The sequence below is a fragment of the Harpia harpyja genome, chromosome 11 (assembly GCF_026419915.1).
Source record: "Harpia harpyja isolate bHarHar1 chromosome 11, bHarHar1 primary haplotype, whole genome shotgun sequence".
NCBI classification, from domain to species: Eukaryota; Metazoa; Chordata; class Aves; order Accipitriformes; family Accipitridae; genus Harpia; species Harpia harpyja.
In genome coordinates, this window is record NC_068950.1 from 2720688 (window position 1) to 2738463 (window position 17776).

Below are 17776 nucleotides of genomic sequence, written 5' to 3' on the forward strand. Positions count from 1 at the left end.
GGCCCCGGCCCCCCGCCCGCCGGCCGAGGCCAGGCCCAGCGGGGCCCCGCGGTGCCAGGCGCGGCCGGGCGGTCTCCCGCCGCCGCCGCTCGCTCCGCCTTTCCCCCCGCCCCGGCCGCTGCCCGAATCACGGGAGGAAGATGGCGGCGCTCATCCCCCTCAGCCAGCAGGTAACCGGCCCGGCCCGGCCCGCCGGCGGCCGGACCCTAGGTGGCGGGGGTGTGGGGGGGCGGCGGCCATTTGGCGCCGGTGGTTGAGCGCCGATCGGGGAAGGGGGAGCGGGCCCTTCCCGGTGCGGGTCCCCCCCTTCTCCTCCTCCTCCTCCTCCTCCCGCAGGCGGGTGCATCCGGGGCCGGGTCGGCGCTGGGGCATAGGCCCTGCCTCTCCCCGCGATCGGGGGGTGGCTCGGCCCGCGGAGGGGAGAGGGTCGGTGCGCGGCGGGAAACAGGCCCCGGGTGGGGACGAGGGGACCAGCAGCCCCCGGCTGTCCCCCGCCGTCGGGCCGGGGCTGAGCCTCCCCTGGGCGGGCTCCGGCCGTCTCTGTGGGGGCACAAAAGGCGCTGGCTCCCTCCCCTCACGGAGGCCCCAAGGGCTGTCCCCCGGGGGAAGGGGAAGGGGAAGGGGAACACCGGGGCTTTCTGAATTCTTTTCCCTCCCCGAGCTGCAGCTCCTGGCTCTGAGCGGCGGGGGTTAATGCGGTGCCGGGGGTCTGAGGGCCGGGGTCTGGGCTGCAGGGAGGGATGGGGCTCGTTGTCTGCTCGGGACTCTCTGACTTGGGTCACGTCACCTTGTTTTTTTTCTTTGTAACACGGGGTTAATGCCGCCTTCGGCTGTTGGGGTGTCATGACTGTGCTTAATATTTGGGAGGTGCGTGAGTAGCGTAGCCGTAGGCGCGGGTACAGCGGGAAAAGGACTCAGTACGTAGGAATGAGGAGGAGGATTTCACCCCTCAGCAGGAGAGTGAGGATTCTGCAGGGAAGACCCTGAACCTTGGAGCTCCTCTCCCACAGGGAGGGTGGCGTGCCTTTTGGAGCTCTGGTTTAATGTTTGGGATCCTTGGGTGGATCATTTTTGTTGTTACAAGGTTTTTTTGATTCATTTCTCACCCAAATAATTTAAACCTGAACAGTGTGACCACTGTTTATTCTTTTCCATACTCCTGTGAAGATAGTCAGTTTACTTATTTCCTTTAAAACAAAAGAAAAGCAACGCCACCCCACCACTCCCCAATGCCTTGAATTTAAAACTATTTTCTACACTGTGGCTAGGCCAGCCAGGAATTCAGAACAACAGCTATTGGTAGTTCAAATTATTTAAATATATCCATTTCCTTTTAATAATGGATCTTTATTTGTGATACTCTGAAAATTTATCTTTCAGTGGAGTTATGTCATCCTTGGGTAATAGGTAGTTTGCTGTGTGTCTCATTAAGAGAGTGCACTGCTTTTTAGCTTTTGAATAGCAGTAGGAGTCCTGATTAACACCTGTTTAATTAAATGAACATGTTCAGAAACATCTGAAAACATCCATGCACATACAAACTGTTACCAAAAGTTTTCAAGTTCAGTAATGTGGTGCAAAATATATATGTAAAATAAACTCTGGACTTGAAAGAGTTTGGTTTTTTAAATTCTGATTGATACTTAAGAGACCGGCACCAATGGTGTTTTCTTTCATATAACTTAATATATTACCTTGAGGGGAAAAAGGGCCACATTCTGTGAACATAACAGTTATTTTGATGTATTATTTTCCACCTAATTCACTGGAAGCATTCCAGTTTTCAGACTTTTTTTTTTTCTATATTGAACTCTCAAGAGTAATCTACCTATAATCAGGGCAGTAAACAGATTTTTTTTTTCTGGAAATTAATAAACTTTCTCTTTTAATAACCTCAATTTCGTGATTACTACAGAGATATGTGCTAGTTATAATAAATGCCAGAAATGATATTAAAAGGAATGGGAGAAGTTACAGGTGCTATAATGTTGAAGCATGTTCACTTAGAAAGATATAAAATAAGAATATTGATATCAACGTATTAGGAGCTATAAACAATATGGTTAATTCAAGCATGTGAAAGTGTTTAACCATATTTGTTCTCATAAATGAATTTTATTATGGTTCTGTTGTTCTATGAAGTTATGTTTTTATGACGCTTTTATGAAAGAGAATTTACATGTCTAACAGTATGCAAATTATTTAACATTTTAGCTGTCTTTGTTTCAACCAGCTATGCCTAAAACAGTTGAAGAGCAAGCATGTAAAATCAGTTCTTGGAGTTAAACAACAACTGAAACTGGATTTATTTACCTTTGATAATTTTATTTTCTTGAATATTTGATCACCTTATCAGTGGTCTTTCCACTGTGCCAGGCATGTTCAACCTACAGCCTCTGGAGGTCATGGAGAGTTATGTTAGAGATTTGGGGACAGCACAGATGATTTTGTAGCTCAGTTTTCTGAGACAACTCAGGATACTCGGCAAGTAGAATAAGGGCAAAGGTAATCTTTCTGGGGTAGCAGTGACCTTCTTTTGGCTCTCGTCTTTGTGGGACACGTTGGTTTTTTCCCCTTTCACAGTACCTATTTTCATCCGTCATAGGATGTGACAAGAGTGGCTGAAAAAAAATTGTGAAACGGGAGAACATCAAGGAAAATAATTCATCTTATCCAAAGTTCTTTGTGGCCCTGAGATGACCTCTGGAAAGAGGGCTGCTAGGAACTGGCTTTATTAATTGTTCTGGTGGCGGCAGCTTAAGCCTGCCTTTTTCCCAGACCTGCGTTAAGGGACATGGAGACTTACGCACGTGCGCGTACTGCGTACCACAAATGCAGTGTACCAGATCTGCTGTGAGAGTGCAAGTTCAAGACTTGAACTTCAAATTTGTACAGGAAATCAACTTAGAGGTCGAAAAACAAGGCGCAAGGGTTCTGAAGCGTCCGTTTGGGAGACGGTGTGAAGTGCTGGTCATAGATGACGTTTTGGGGAATATGGAGTAGGCACAGAAACCAGAGCGTTGTTAAACTGTAAGTCAAACTGAACCGCTGTATAACAGGTTATATCCTTTGACCACTCAACTGCAAACTTTTCAAAATGCTTTTCTCTGATTGCTGGCATTGACACTGTCTTGTGTAGGTTCTTCATCAGCAGATGTCATCAAATTACAGAATCCTCTTGAATGATAGCGATGTAGTCATATGTGGTGACGGGTAGGTAGGCAGCTATGCTATTTTTATCACTTGATCCCATTTTGTCTGGTGTGTTTCATCACAGAGATGCAGTCATTTAGGTAAATCAGTCAGAGAGGCTTAATCTTTGTAAAATTCTACAAGTAGGGAATCGAGTGGTAAAGTGCTTTCCAGCAGCACTTGGATACATATATTGCTGTAGAAGAAACTTGACAGCATTTAAGCACATTACCCTGGATTCTTGCCACCTCTGTCAGGTAACTCAGCTGTATGTCATGGCTGACAATATCAAATGAGGATGTCAAGAATGTCTGGTGATGGGATGAGATCATTCAATACTGCTGCTGGAGCGGTTTGCTCTGTAAATTGGTATGAATCCAGTCTCTGCGTGCTCTAGGATACTCGCCAAATTAGAGGAGCTCGTAGCTGGTCTTTGGCTAGCTTCTCTGAGCCATCTGATAAACGAGAGTCGTATAGTTGGGTGATAGTTGGCTAAAACATACTAGATTTTATACAGAGTTGGACAGACTATTGCCTACTTCCACCTTTTCTCTGAATGATGTGTTTCCTACTTTGGACAGGAACGTAGTGCTTATCTATGCTGATCATTTACAAGCCAGCAAAAAGATGAGTCAGATTTATGAGTTGTGCTTGTAGCTTTCTTCTGAACGACTGTCCAGCTTCTGGAAGAGCAAGAGCTTCTAGAGTGTACTGGTGGAGAATGCAGTGGCTTGTTTTGTTGATGGATATAAATGAAGTACATTTAAGATGTTAAGGAAACACTTCTGAAAATGCATGATCTTTCTAACCAAGTAGAACAATTGATCTTGGAAGAGCTCAGTGTTCACTTGCTTTTGATTAATAGGGTTTAGTTATTTTGGATATCTCCTTAAATTAAGATTTGGAATGTTTATTGTAAGCTCTACAGAAAGATTCTCTTTGTGTAAAACAAAATTTCATGCTCTTCATCTGTCTGTTTTTTTCCATCATGTTTCTGTCTCCCTTCCCCTCAGTGCAGGCAGAACATCTGGAAATCCATGTGGATGACAAGGAAGAAGGTAGCATTTGGGAGGGGATATACCAGTGATCAGAGTTAGTGCAAAATAATCATTCGTCAGATCTCTGCCTTGTGTCCTGTAGGTGGAGAGCAGTTGCCCCAAGCAGGCTTTGGGATGTTTCGACTTCTCTGCGTCTCAGTCATTAAGCTGTGTTTATTGGGTTGTTTTGTTGCTTGTTTTTTAAGGCCTTTGACTGCTCTAAGGGGTGACTTGCTTGAGACTGGATCGTAATATTTTTGCTCTTGGCATTGAGGCTGAAGAATGGTGTGGAGTTATAACCTGCTCGTGGCTAGAACCTGTGTGGCAATTGTACGAGGCAACTGAGAAGATGGGTGTTGGGTCTTCTGCCTCTTTTGGCATTTCAGTTCCCTTTTGCTTGGAATGTTAGTAAGAGGGAGGAGGAATCTGCTTGTTTAGTATTCCGAAAAGGCAGGGCCTACCTTTGTGTCTGCTGCTTTTGTGTAATGCAGTGATAACACCAAGTCAAAATCCTCAAACAACATTGTCAGGGAATTGTGATCTTTGTTAATTAACCATTCTTTTTTTTTTTTAACTCTGTTTCAATTTAAGATCTTAGTCCTGAAAATGCATAAACACAGGCATATTTTGATACCAGGGCCCTGTGTCTGTGTGTGTGTATATAATTGTCTGCTGAAATTATTCCGTAAGTATATATACAATGCAGGAGGTAGTCAAATCAGTATTATGTTGAAAACTCTGCCTTTGATATCAGTAGTTCTCAAACTGTGATCTGAAGTACCTTGGCAAATAGTTCAAAACTGTTCTACAAAACCTTTATTACCATATAAAGGTAATGGTAACTATATTACCATATAGTGTTGTTAATTAAAAGTGTGAGTTTAAGTATGAATGCTGGTGAATAAGAAGTTTTAAGAGGTGACAATAGTCTGTTGGCTGCAATTTTTAGGGGATCTCTGTTATCCACTCTTAGATTTCAAGTATCCAGTTTGGAACACAGCAAATTAACATACCGTTTTATATTTTTGATAGAAGTAATACACAAAGTACTATATGCTTTTTTTTATGTCAGTCCCTGAAGGTGTGCTATCTGTGATTGCAGTTCATTCTTTGTGTTCTTAACATCTCTCTTGTTTTTCAGTTTTCTACTGGGAATCCATTATATGAAACTTACTACAAACAGGTAGGTTGTTAAAAAAGAATTTAAAAATAAAGTGCATTTTCCTCTTCCCTAAGATGTCCCTCTCTTTCCTTTCCCCATTGCAGTGCTAAACTTCTGTGAAGAGGGGTTTCATTTCTTACCTCTGCTTTCATGACAGACATGCTTCAACTGAATGTGAATTTTTATCTTTCAGGTAGATCCAGCATATACGGGGAGAGTTGGGGCAAGTGAAGCTGCGCTGTTTCTTAAAAAATCTGGTCTCTCTGATATTATCCTTGGAAAAGTAAGTTGAAGGAATTAGATAATGCAGTAATTGTTTGTACGCTTGCTTAAGTGCGGCTAACATTGAGAGAAGGGGTTTGCAAAAAGGAATTTGGTGGAATGCAAATCAGATCCATAGAACCAGGTTAGGTTAACCACAGATTGGTAATAGCTCCAAGGTATTGTTCCAAGTGTCATAGGAATCTAAAAGGAAAAATTGTCTTTTCTGTAACATTTTTGTTATGAACTTGAGAATTAAATAACATTGTGTGTCATAACTTGAAGTTCAAGACATACAATATGAACTGTTGAGCTGAGTTAAGTTTTATTTTAAAATCACAATGGCTTTTTTGTATCTCCACAGATATGGGATTTGGCTGACCCGGAGGGTAAAGGATACTTGGATAAACAGGTAAATGAAATGTGCCTGTACACCTCTTAGTTTACCTTCTACAGATAAGCCTCGTTTCAAGAAAACTCTGATATCAATAGTAGTTATCCTTAGCTTTTGTTTTTTAAAGTTTTTGTTTACAAGATGAGGTTTTATCCTAGCACTGCTCATATCCAAGTATATTACTTGGTGAGGCTGCTGGAGAAGTTTGGATCTAATTTTCTGTCTCTCTTTTGTTTTGTAAATAATCAGTGTGTGTGATATAGAGATACAGAGTCATTGAGTCTTTCACAAATACAAACTATGATTTTAAGATTTATTTTAGAAGTCTTTTTTGCATGAAAAATATAACTAGCATTACTAAAAGTGGCTTGGAATATCAAATACCAAGTTACTTGTAGATATGGAGAAATTTTTTTAAAACATTATTAATTTTTAAGAAAAATTGGTGAAATTTACTTAATTTTGGGAGAGTCCTTAAAAACTAGCTTTGAAGTTTTCTGCTCTTTGTTCCAAGTTATTGCAGAGTTTTTCCTGAATCATCTTTAAAAGCAGTGAGGTAGTTGCCACTATGCAGTTAACTGAATGGGGCTATAGCTCTGTTGTTTCCATACGTTACTGAGTTGCACATGTACAGTGTCAGTAAAAATCATAAATGGGTTCCTGAAGACTGATTTAGACTGGTTGCTTTTTTTTAATAGAAAACACTGTTGTTTGTAGGGTTTCTATGTCGCGTTGCGCCTCGTAGCATGTGCACAGAATGGCCATGATGTTAACCTGAGCAGTCTGAACTTGACTGTGCCACCTCCTAAATTTGTAAGTAATATATATCTAAATGTATGTATGAACTAAGGCTTCAGTCAGAACACTGGAATAATCTTCTGTTTCATAAATGTCATGGTTTTGAGACTTCAGGCTGCTGTCAAACTGTTCCTTAAGACAATTGCAGTAATGGCTGCGCTGATGTGGCTAACCGCTAAATTTATGGGGCGGGGGGGGGAGATTATTTTTGGACTAGGTCGACAGGAGTGTGTAGCAAAGGGCATGACTGCAGCTTTGCCTGCAGTAGCTGCTGTGGAACCTCCTTTAGCTTGTCTTAGTTCTGTGTTTGGCTGCCTAATGCACCTAATGTCCTTATCAAAGTACTGTAATAGTATAAATCAGTATGACATTTTTTTTTTACTTGGGTACATGTGCAGCCTTTTTTTTTTTTTCAGTGTAGTTAAGCTTCATGTCTATAACCATCTCTTAAAGCAATTAGTAAGAATTAGAGACAGAAGTGTGTGTATTTTTATATATATATATAAAAATAAAAAATTCTTTAATTTTTAGCATGACACTAGCAGTCCTTTGCTGATCACACCACCTTCAACAGAGACTCACTGGGCTGTTAGGGTAAGTGTAAAAGACAACACATTCCATCCATTCTTTAAAAGTAAATGTTTTCCTTGTCTGTAATTTTCCCAGTGAGAGAATTTTCTGTCAGATATATTTCCCATTTCAGAAGTCCTCCCTTTCTGATGACAGACTTGTGCACAATAGAGAATATTGAGCTGCAGTTTTGTATTTGAAATAAGTATTAAACAAGCCTTTGACAACCCCTGGTGTGATGTTTTTAAGACACAATGAATTTTAATCTTCTGCCTGGATTTCTTCCAGGATCCTAGTAGTAGGCACTTTCATGTTTGTGTGAAGGAACCCCACTGAGAACAGCAAAGCATTTCACCAAATCCATCCTGAAGTATCAATTTAAAGCTTGAGTTCATATGTTCTGATTAGTATTCTGTGATACACGCTATATATATAATTGGGAAAAAGTAACTTTTGATACATACATGGGGATATTTGTATTTAGTTAATTTTCAATTGCAAACATTTTTGATAAAATAACTTTTTTTAATAAAACATTTTTAATAAAACAACTTCTAATGCTGATTTTGTTCTGTTTTGTTTTTTTGTACTTGCATGTTGTAATTTAAAGTGGGAATCAAATTATTTGGGAAGAATAGGTTTTAGTTCTACAGAGTTTGTCAAAGTTTGCTTAAAATCTGATCAGCAGTGTTTTAATCGGAATGCACTGTTCTTTTAGAACACTACAGAAACACATCTTGTATGCTGCATGTTAAAATCTCTTAGCTATCATAACCTTAGCTTTGAAATTGAGCTCTTAAATCTAGCTCCATGGGGTTTTCATTTAAATACAGCATGGTAGCACTTGCAAGAAAGCTTGGAAATTTAGAATGAATACATTACTGACCAGTCTTAATTTCTTGCAAGATCTCATTTTCAACACTCACACAGGCACACTTTTTTACTTATTCAGGCTATTTCTTACCAACTAGGTGGAAGAAAAAGCAAAGTTTGATGGTATTTTTGAAAGCCTTTTGCCAGTAAATGGTTTACTTTCAGGAGACAAAGTAAAACCAGTACTGATGAATTCAAAGCTACCTCTTGATATCCTAGGAAGGGTAAGTATGCTGTTTAGATTTAGCTATTCTCTATTTAGCTTCTTGTAGTTGCAGTGTTAAATATTTAAATGTAATGTATCAACATAGACCAGGTTTTGGCTGAGTTTTAACATCGAGTGCACTGAAGTCTTCCACTTAGAAATGAGAGTAATAGTAGTAATTTGGACCCTGGAGTAGATTGGCTTCATTATCTCTGTATTCATTTTAAGAGCTGGAAGTTTTGATTTTGGTTATTTAAAAACAGAAAAAAGCTCTCTTAAACCATAATAGCTTTTGTAACATTGTATTCCACGGTTTTGTCATTTTTCCAAATACAAGTAGTTAGACATACCATTAAATCTATCCACTGTTTGTACAAGAGAACACTTTAAAACATCCTAGTTTATTGTAGCTGTCAAATTGTCAAGTATTTTTTTCATGTATATTTATAAATACTTTTGATTCCTCCAGTACTTAAAGGGGGCCTACAGGAAAGATGGGGAGGGACTCTATCAGGGAACATAGGGAGTCTAGTGGTAGGACGAGGGGTAACGGTTTTAAAATGAAAGAGGATAGATTTAGATTAGATACAAGAAGAAATTCTTTACAATAAGGGTGGTGGGACACTGGAACAGGTTGCCCAGAGAAGTTTTGGATGCCCCACGCCTGAAAGTGTTCAAGGCCAGGTTGGATGGTGGTTTGAGCAACGTGGTCTAGTGGAAGGTGTCCCTGCCCATAGCAGGAGGGGTTGGAACTAGGTGATCTTTAAGGTCCTTTCCAACCCAAACTGTTCTGTGATTTGATGATCTGAGTTTAGTGCATCCATTGCATATTTGCAAGGGAAGAAAACCTCAAAGTATTTTTCTGTTTCCATTTAAAATACGTATTCTTTAATGTTTTGCATATTGATATGACTGAGAATGAATACATTCTGTGTAAGAGCTGTATCTGCGTTACACACTTTCAACTCTTCAGGAAGAACTGCCTCTTTGTATTATCTACAAAATCTAAGTATGACTTGTTTTAATTCTGTACTTGAATATTGTGAAGTACACAGTCTTGAAAGGCTTTGTATTTTGTCTTGTTATTGTCACGATAGAAATTCAGGAAGCTTTTTCCTGTTCCAGAAAAGTTTGCGGACGACATAGGGGACTGAGGAAATGGGCAAAGGAGTACTCAACTAGCTTAAATTTGTACAGAGGTCCAGTGATAGAGCTGGGAGTAGAGTTCAGATGACTGAGCCTCAGTCTTAGTTTTCTGTCCACTCTACTGTCTCCAGGTCATGTTGATGATTAAACAGTGCTAGATAATGGCTGAGTATTAGAGTACACAAAGTTTTGTATCCTTGTAAATCTGCAAATTTTGTTGACTGTACTTGACCTAATAATGAACTAAAGTTGATAGATGCTTAAATTCTGTCCTGTAGAAAATTCTGGAGGGTGGACATATTTTTTTGACTAAAAATGAAAACAAGAAATTTAAGAATGGAGTGAAAATTGGAAATGTATTGACTTTTCTAAAATATTTTAACTTTCTTATAAGAGACAAATTTGGGCAATCTGCTAGCCCACACCCTCTGGACAATTCTGAAAGCCACCTCTGGATGTTTTTAGTCAGCTTGATGACTTCTTAATTGCAACATAGAAAGATGAAAAACCTGCCTGTGTTGCATCCAGAATTTGTTAGAACCAGTGTAGATTCACATTGCCAGAAAACTCTAATCCAGTCTGTTTCATCAGAGAATGTTTAGCTAGGTGTCATGGTTTAACCCCAGGCAGCAACTAAGCACCATGCAGCTGCTCGCTCACTCCCCAAAAACTTATGGGTTGAGATAAAGACAGTTGAATAGGACAGAAGAGGAAGAAAATAATAATAATGATAATAATAAAATGACAATAATAATAAAAGAATTAGAATATAGAAAACAAGTGACGCACAATGCAGTTGCTCACCACTCACCGACCGACGCCCAGTCAGTTCCTGAGCAGCAATCACCCCTCCCAGCCAACTCCCCCCAGTTTATATACTGGGCATGACGTCGCATGGTATGGAATATCCCTTTGGCCAGTTTGGGTCAGCTGTCCCGGCTGTGTCCCCTCCCAACTTCTTGTGCCCCTCCAGCCTTCTTGCTGGCTGGGCATGAGAAGCTTGAAAAATCCTTAGAATAAACATTCCTTAGTAGCAACTGAAAACATCAGTGTGTTAGCAACATTATTCTCATAGTAAATCCAAAACACAACACTATACCAGCTACTAGGAAGAAAATCAACTCTATCCCAGCCAAAACCAGGGCACTAGGTCTAATATAACTAATATGATTTTCACAAAAATCTATTAGGAGTCTTTAGAGAGCATGCTTAATATGATGACAATTAACATCAACAGCACAAGATATAACTTGTTCTCTAAATCATTGTTTTTGTCATAATTGCTGTAGGTCTGGGATCTCAGTGATATTGATAAAGATGGTCACCTGGACAAGGATGAATTTGCTGTGGTAGGTTGCTTTAAATTCTCAATTCACAGTGTGTCTGCTAAAGCAAATCGCTCAGTTTTTTCTCAAGAGCTTTGCAGCTTTCTCTGCTACAGTTGACTCTTCTAATCTAAATTGTTCACATGGAGCTATTAAATGATCTTTCTCAAATCCATCTACTGACTCTTGCCTGTGTCATCAAGATTAAACTTTTTGGAATTACATTCAAAATTATCTGCTCTGGTTTACGTCTCTAATCTTACTGTCTTTGTTTTACTGATATGTAAATGACTGACACTGGAAAATCTTGTTACTTTTTCTTCTAATTGTTAATGTTATCTGACCTTTTTGCCTTTGCAGGCAATGCATTTGGTTTATAGAGCTCTTGAGAAAGAGCCAGTTCCTTCACTATTACCCCCTTCTCTCATACCACCTTCTAAAAGAAAGAAGACGCCTGTCTTCCCTGGTGCAGTTCCTGTTCTCCCTGCAAGTCCTCCACCAAAAGATAGCCTCCGTTCTACCCCATCTCATGGTAGTGTCAACAGTCTGAACAGCACAGGGAGTTTGTCTCCCAAGCACAGCATCAAACAAGCACAGGTACAAATCTTTTTTTTCTTTTTTTTTTTTTTTTTTCTGTCTGGTATCAGTAAACTGCAGGAAAAAAATAAAACTGCTTTTTGATTTCTGCCTCATGTGAGCACTTTTCTGAAAATGTGTTTGTTGTTGGGTGATTTGGCTGGAGGGAATGAAATGAGAATGGTTAGACATGGAAGAACGGAAGAAGAGCAGGTGAATTTTAGTCAGAATGACCATGAGGTAGCAAATCTTACAGGGAATTTTCACTTTTCCTAGAAAGTGAAACCATAGAAAGGTTTTATTCATGTATCCGCTTTAATACCAAAGAAATCATTAATCTACCTTCTAAAGCTCCCGTGTTATTAGCAAGACTTAGTATGCCTAGTTGGGTCCGTATTTTGAAAGAATGAATGCTTTTCAACTGATGAATAGCAGTTTATCAGTATTGATAATTCAGATAAAAAGTATTAAGCTAAAACATTAATGGGAAAAGGGGAAGTACCTATTTACCAGACTTGATTGTGCAAGATGTTCAGCACATCTGACTGAATAATGTCATATATACTCAGTGTGTTGATAAAGACTGTTTATCTTCTTTTGAAATATAAAACTTTGTTTTACAGCCATCTGTGAATTGGGTAGTACCAATGTCTGAAAAAGTGCGATACGATGAAATTTTCTTGAAAACAGACACAGACATGGATGGTTTTGTGAGTGGCCAAGAAGTAAAGGACATTTTTATGCATTCAGGTCTGTCTCAGAATCTCCTAGCACATATATGGTAAGAATTCTCTAGTAGCTGTATTTTTGTAACTTGCTGATCTGGGAAGTCAGATTACCCAGCCAGAATTGTGATCCTAACATTAAAAAAAACCAAAACAAAACAAAAAACCAAAAACCCCACCAAACCCAACCTCTTTTACCTGTCCTGTTGCTGTACTACACTGTGTGGGCTATATGGAAAAACAAGGGAGAAATAAACACTCACTTTGCTTTTCTGGGAGAGGGGTATAGGTCAGTTGGTGAATTGTGATTGTTCTTTGAAGTTCTCGTGCTCTAAATATTTTCTCAGAGTGATGTTGTTCTATCCAGTTAAATATGTCTAATAAAATACTGCTCTGTTTATGGAACTCTTTCACTAGAATAAGCAAGCTCTGATGAGGCTGAATCAAAAGGAAATTACATGTATATGTGTGTTTCGGGCTTCTTGGCAGAGGAGAAATAAGCTTTTCTTGTTTATTAGTGTGATCTATTTTTTACCAGGGCTTTGGCAGACACAAGACAGATGGGAAAGCTAAGCAAAGATCAGTTTGCACTAGCAATGTATCTCATTCAACAGAAGGTCAGTAAAGGGATTGATCCTCCACAAGTGTTGTCCCCAGATATGATCCCTCCCACAGAGAGGAACACTCCCATACAGGTAAGTCATTGATTATTTGTAGATAATACAGAGCTTATGTGCTTTGAAAGTAATGGGCTTTGAGTATTAATTTTGTAAAATTTTTTTTTTTTTAATATTACAGTAAAGAATTGCCAATATTTTTTTTTCTTACCTCCTCTTACAAAATTCTTTAAGATTTGAAAATATACATCAATTTGTAACAACACAAGACAGTAAATAAAGAAAAATGCAGTAGACTATTCCATAAATAAGGGAATAATAGCATTGAGAAAAGTGTAGCATGAAAAATACTCCTTTGTTATAGAGAAGGGTTTTTTTAACTTCAGGGAACTGTTAAAAGCAACTGTTAAAAGCTGGTCTAGTAGCCTGTCCCTGACTGTGATCAGTACCAAATTCCTCCCATGAAAATGTAAAATTTTTTAATGGCTAAATGAAGAGTGATGGCTTCCTAGTTTCTAGGAATTGGTGGTTGATTCGTCCCTTGTAGCATGACAGTCCATAGTTGTATATCCATCACCGCTAATACCATTTTACTGGAGCATCTAATCTTTTACTGAACCCTTTCTATAAATTACATAGTATTTTCCTTTACTTTTTTTTACTTTCCCTAACGAGAAAGCTTTTGAGCCTCTAAATATATTTTGTTGCTGTTGCTCTGGTCCTTTTAAGGTTTTTCCTATATCCTTTTTCTATAGACTCTGTCAGGTTACTTGACCCCTGTAGGAACTGAGATCTCAGCACTAACAGAAATGCGTCGTGTGAGTAATTGTAACATCCAAAAGAATGCAAATTTGTTTATGTACGCTACTTGTAACTTTAAAGAAGTTTTTATTTCTACCCCTTCTCCTGTCTCTTTGCTCTTGTTCTGTGACACTTGCTCTTGGCATGATGATAATGTCACAGTAGTGTGAAGTTACCAGTATTGGCTGTTGACCTGGTAATATTGCTTCCTTCAACAATTTGAGACACATTGATCTGTCAAGAAGTTCTTTGACAGGCAACTCGGTGTTGGCATGTTAAAGTTACTTGTGTACTAGTTCTCTGAAGCTGTGGGCAGTAAATACACCTTAGTGTGAGAGCTTTAAGCTTCCCATTATTTTCAGTTCATTATATCTTTTTTTTCTCATCTGCTGTGGTTTTAGCTGAATGTAACATGAAATAAACTGTATGCTACTGTGAACATAGCAGATTAGTTTTCTGTTCATGTGGAACAATGAACTGTGTTAGCCTAACCAATGCAGCAGCTCATTTTAACTCATTTCATAATCATACTGGGTAACACCTTATTATGATCCTGTACAGCGTACAGTACAGGTCTCTTGGCAAATCTGTATCTGGTCTGAAAATATAAAAGGGATATTAGAAGCTTTTGATTTGCTAGCTTGAAGAATTAGTCTGGATTGTTGTTATTTATGATTACTTAATGGCATATTAACGAAAGGAATGCTCACCCAAAAGTGAGGACTTAATTAACTTACTGAAACTGTATATTCACTATTGTTTCTGCAAAAAATGTCACATTTTACTATGCTATCTGTTTGTGATTTGTTGATTGGGTTCTTGGGCTTTTTTTTTATACTAATAAAGCCAAACTTTCTGTGGTTATCATGGTAATCTCAAAGTGAGTGAAGCAAGCAAACTGTACTGTCTGTTTTTTAAAATGCTATTTAAAAATGGTAGGTCTTCTGATTTTGTCATACTAGCAGTGAGTTTAAGTGTTGCAGTTTTTGCTCAGTTGCAGTGATTTTTTTCAAAGAACTAGCAATCCTTTTTATAATAATGACAAACTTTCTATCAAACGCTGAGATCCTTTCTTCATAATTTCTAATGACAATTTTCATGTCTAAAAGAAAAGGGATACCCTCTGCATCTTCCTTGATCTGTGCCTGAATGGCTGTAGAAATGACCTGCAGGAAATCGGGTATAATTGCAGAACTTGGCATTAATTTGTGGCAGGGCTCAAGAAGACTGAAATTACAATATGATTTTTAAGTTCCCTGGAAGCTTTGCTATTGACTGTAGCAGAGCTGGGTTTTTAGTTTTTGAATTTGAATTCTACCATTGCCTGCAGTTTATTTGTTGACATTGTGCATGTCCTTTAACTGCTGTTTATTTCAACTATCCCATCTGGTAAATGGGCATAGAGAAAATTCTCCTGTCTCACAGGTAGAATTGTGTGGCACGCTCAATGTTTTTTGCATAATAATTTGATGTCTTCCATAGAATTTTGCAATGCATATAATGAGGATTGTGTCCCACCTTTGTCCTCAGCCTTTGTAAAGGAAGGTCTTCTGTTATGGCTTTGCATTTTAATAGACTATTTCGTTCTTAACAGGATAGTTCAAGTTCTGTTGGATCAGGAGAATTTACAGGTGTGAAGGAACTGGATGATATTAGTCAAGAAATTGCACAGCTGCAGAGGTAATAGTTGTGGACTATTAAAATCTTGGAGTAGGAGAACCAATTAAGAACATAGTACTGATGTGTCTGTTACTTTTGTTTTCTTTTAGTCAGTTTATCATTACTTGTCACTGAAGTTGGTGGCAATCTCCCACTGATACCCTACACTTAGCCAATTACGTAAAGCCAGCCTGGGTTCTACCAGGTGACTTCAGAAGATTGATTATGGAACAGATAGTATTTTTCAAAGAACAATTAATAGGTATACACCTTTACTCCTTTAAAGAACATATCAGGATATGGGATGGCATTTTTGGCTGTGTGGTGTTTCCAGAATAATATTTAATTGATTTTTGCATGCACGCATGTGTATGTTGTATTATTTAACTAATCATGAATCTGCGTGCTTGTTTATCTTACAGAGAAAAATACTCGCTAGAGCAAGACATTAGGGAAAAGGAAGAATCAATCAGACAGAAAACCAATGAAGTTCAGGTAAAAACTCTATTTATCAAATTAGTTTTCATTTTAATCTAAAATAATATATGGAGAATTAAGCATTCTTCTGTCTTTCCTTATGTTGCTTCTGGGCAAACCCTTCCTCCTTTCATGGGATTTTCCTCTAGCTTACAGAAAGATCTTTATTTTCCTGTTCTCCATCAGCAGTGTTTTCTTCTGATGCTGGTTAATATAAATAGATGATGATACGTGAACAGTTTGAAATGTCTTTTTTTGTTGGTGCTTGACTAACACTGTAATTTAGGAAAACACCGTTCAAAGAGTATTGGGTTTGAAATTAGGATAGCTCAATGATATGTGCTCTTTGTCACAGTCTCTCTCCATCTTGTGGGCACTGATTTGTTTCCTGAGGTCTCATACAAGTTCCTGCAGAAACAAAACATACACGTGCAAGGAATAGCCTTATGACATAGAAAATGTTTTGGATTTTGCTAGCCTGTTTGTCTGTGGTTGACCATTCCTGTAAGATAACAGCTAAATGTAAGTTACAAACTGTGGAATTTTCCTCAGGAACTACAAAATGATTTAGATAGGGAGACAAGTAACTTGCAAGAGCTAGAGGCTCAGAAGCAAGATGCCCAAGACCGCCTGGATGAAATGGACCAGCAGAAAGCCAAACTGAAAGATATGCTGAATGATGTAAGGCAGAAATGCCAGGAAGAAACACAGGTGGTGAGTGTACGTTAATTCTGGACATGCTCAAGAGTATTGTGTTTTTTGCTGAAGGAAATTCTATATATTTAATGAATAAGCTTGCTTTGTTTTTCATTTTTACCATAAATAGCAATTTGCACACAAATACAGAGGTCCAAGAAAGGATTTTGCAAACCTAAATATCTTTCATAATGGTTGGAAATGGGGGGTTGAATCAGATGATCTCCAAGGGTCCCTTTCTACGTAAATTGTTATTGTTCTGTGAACGTATGAAACATTTATTCAACCTAATAGGGTAGTTGAGAAGCATTATTACTGACCCATGAGACAGTCATCAACATTTGATCACTGTGAACCTCATCAGTATTCTGAGTTAAAAGTGGGTTTTCAGGGGATACAATTGCCAATGTAGCTAGCATGCTATCTTAATGTAGAAACTTAGTGTATAAGGTCATGTAAGAAAGCATATAAGGAGAATCATATGCAACTGTGTAATTTTAACTCTTATCAGAGTTATAAGTCAACTTTATAATACTTGGTAAATGTTTGAATGGAAAAAGAGCCAAATTCTGAAAACTACAAGGTAACCATCTAAGAAACACCTTTTAATTGCCTTTATAGTTAATGTGGTATTTCTGTAATTTAAAATATTAATATTTCTTGGTTTTATCGAATGTCCTGTGTGCCCTTTTATCAAGGATTTTGTGTAACATAATAAGAAGTATGCAGTTCTTCATATTACGTTCTTGTTATCTTCCTTAGCGGTTGATAGATTGCTTTACAACTTCCTATTATTTATTATAAATTCATGATTTATTAAGGTACATTTATTTCAGATTTCACTCTGATTTTTGTAATGTTTTGTTTCAGATTTCATCACTAAAAATGCAGATTCAATCTCAGGAATCAGATTTAAAATTACAGGAAGATGACCTTAATAGAGCAAAAGCAGAGCTGAATCGTCTCCAGCAAGAAGAGACTCAGCTAGAGCAGAGTATCCAGGCTGGAAAAGTGCAGCTTGAAACAATAATCAAATCTTTAAAATCAACACAGGAGGAAATAAACCAGGTATTCACTGTAGTTCATACAACTTCTCTTTTGCTTCTTGAAAGGCTAAGAGTTGAACATCACCTTGAAAGATTATTTTTCAGAAGAGAAAAAAAATACTGGTTCATGAAATAAGCCTTTTTGACTGGTGCTTAGTAGGTTAATTCCTAGTTTGAGTCAGGAAAAGGTCAGCTCTGGTGGGGGGAAAATGCAGC

At 38.5% G+C, this 17776-nt stretch overlaps 1 protein-coding gene across 12 annotated transcripts in view; it reads left to right on the plus strand.

Moving 5' to 3' along the window:
• Positions 1-36: 36 nt before the first annotated feature.
• Positions 37-17776, plus strand: part of EPS15L1 (epidermal growth factor receptor pathway substrate 15 like 1) — a 47037-nt gene continuing 29297 nt past the window's right edge. For 3 of the 12 annotated variants that reach the window (XR_008237114.1, XR_008237113.1, XM_052800901.1), the window contains exons 1-16: positions 41-170; positions 5371-5412; positions 5585-5674; positions 6017-6064; positions 6764-6859; positions 7376-7438; positions 8386-8511; positions 10928-10987; positions 11324-11560; positions 12163-12320; positions 12803-12959; positions 13637-13699; positions 15277-15362; positions 15764-15836; positions 16371-16538; positions 17385-17582. Coding sequence is in view for 10 of the 12 variants with exons in the window: in XM_052800901.1 (XP_052656861.1) it covers positions 141-170; positions 5371-5412; positions 5585-5674; positions 6017-6064; positions 6764-6859; positions 7376-7438; positions 8386-8511; positions 10928-10987; positions 11324-11560; positions 12163-12320; positions 12803-12959; positions 13637-13699; positions 15277-15362; positions 15764-15836; positions 16371-16538; positions 17385-17582 (1695 nt within the window). In the remaining 2 variants the exon portion in view is untranslated. Of the gene's footprint in view, positions 171-5370; positions 5413-5584; positions 5675-6016; positions 6065-6763; positions 6860-7375; positions 7439-8385; positions 8512-10927; positions 10988-11323; positions 11561-12162; positions 12321-12802; positions 12960-13636; positions 13700-15276; positions 15363-15763; positions 15837-16370; positions 16539-17384; positions 17583-17776 lie in introns of those variants that run through there. The other 9 variants (XM_052800905.1, XM_052800903.1, XM_052800908.1 and 6 more) reach the window with 8 other exon arrangements.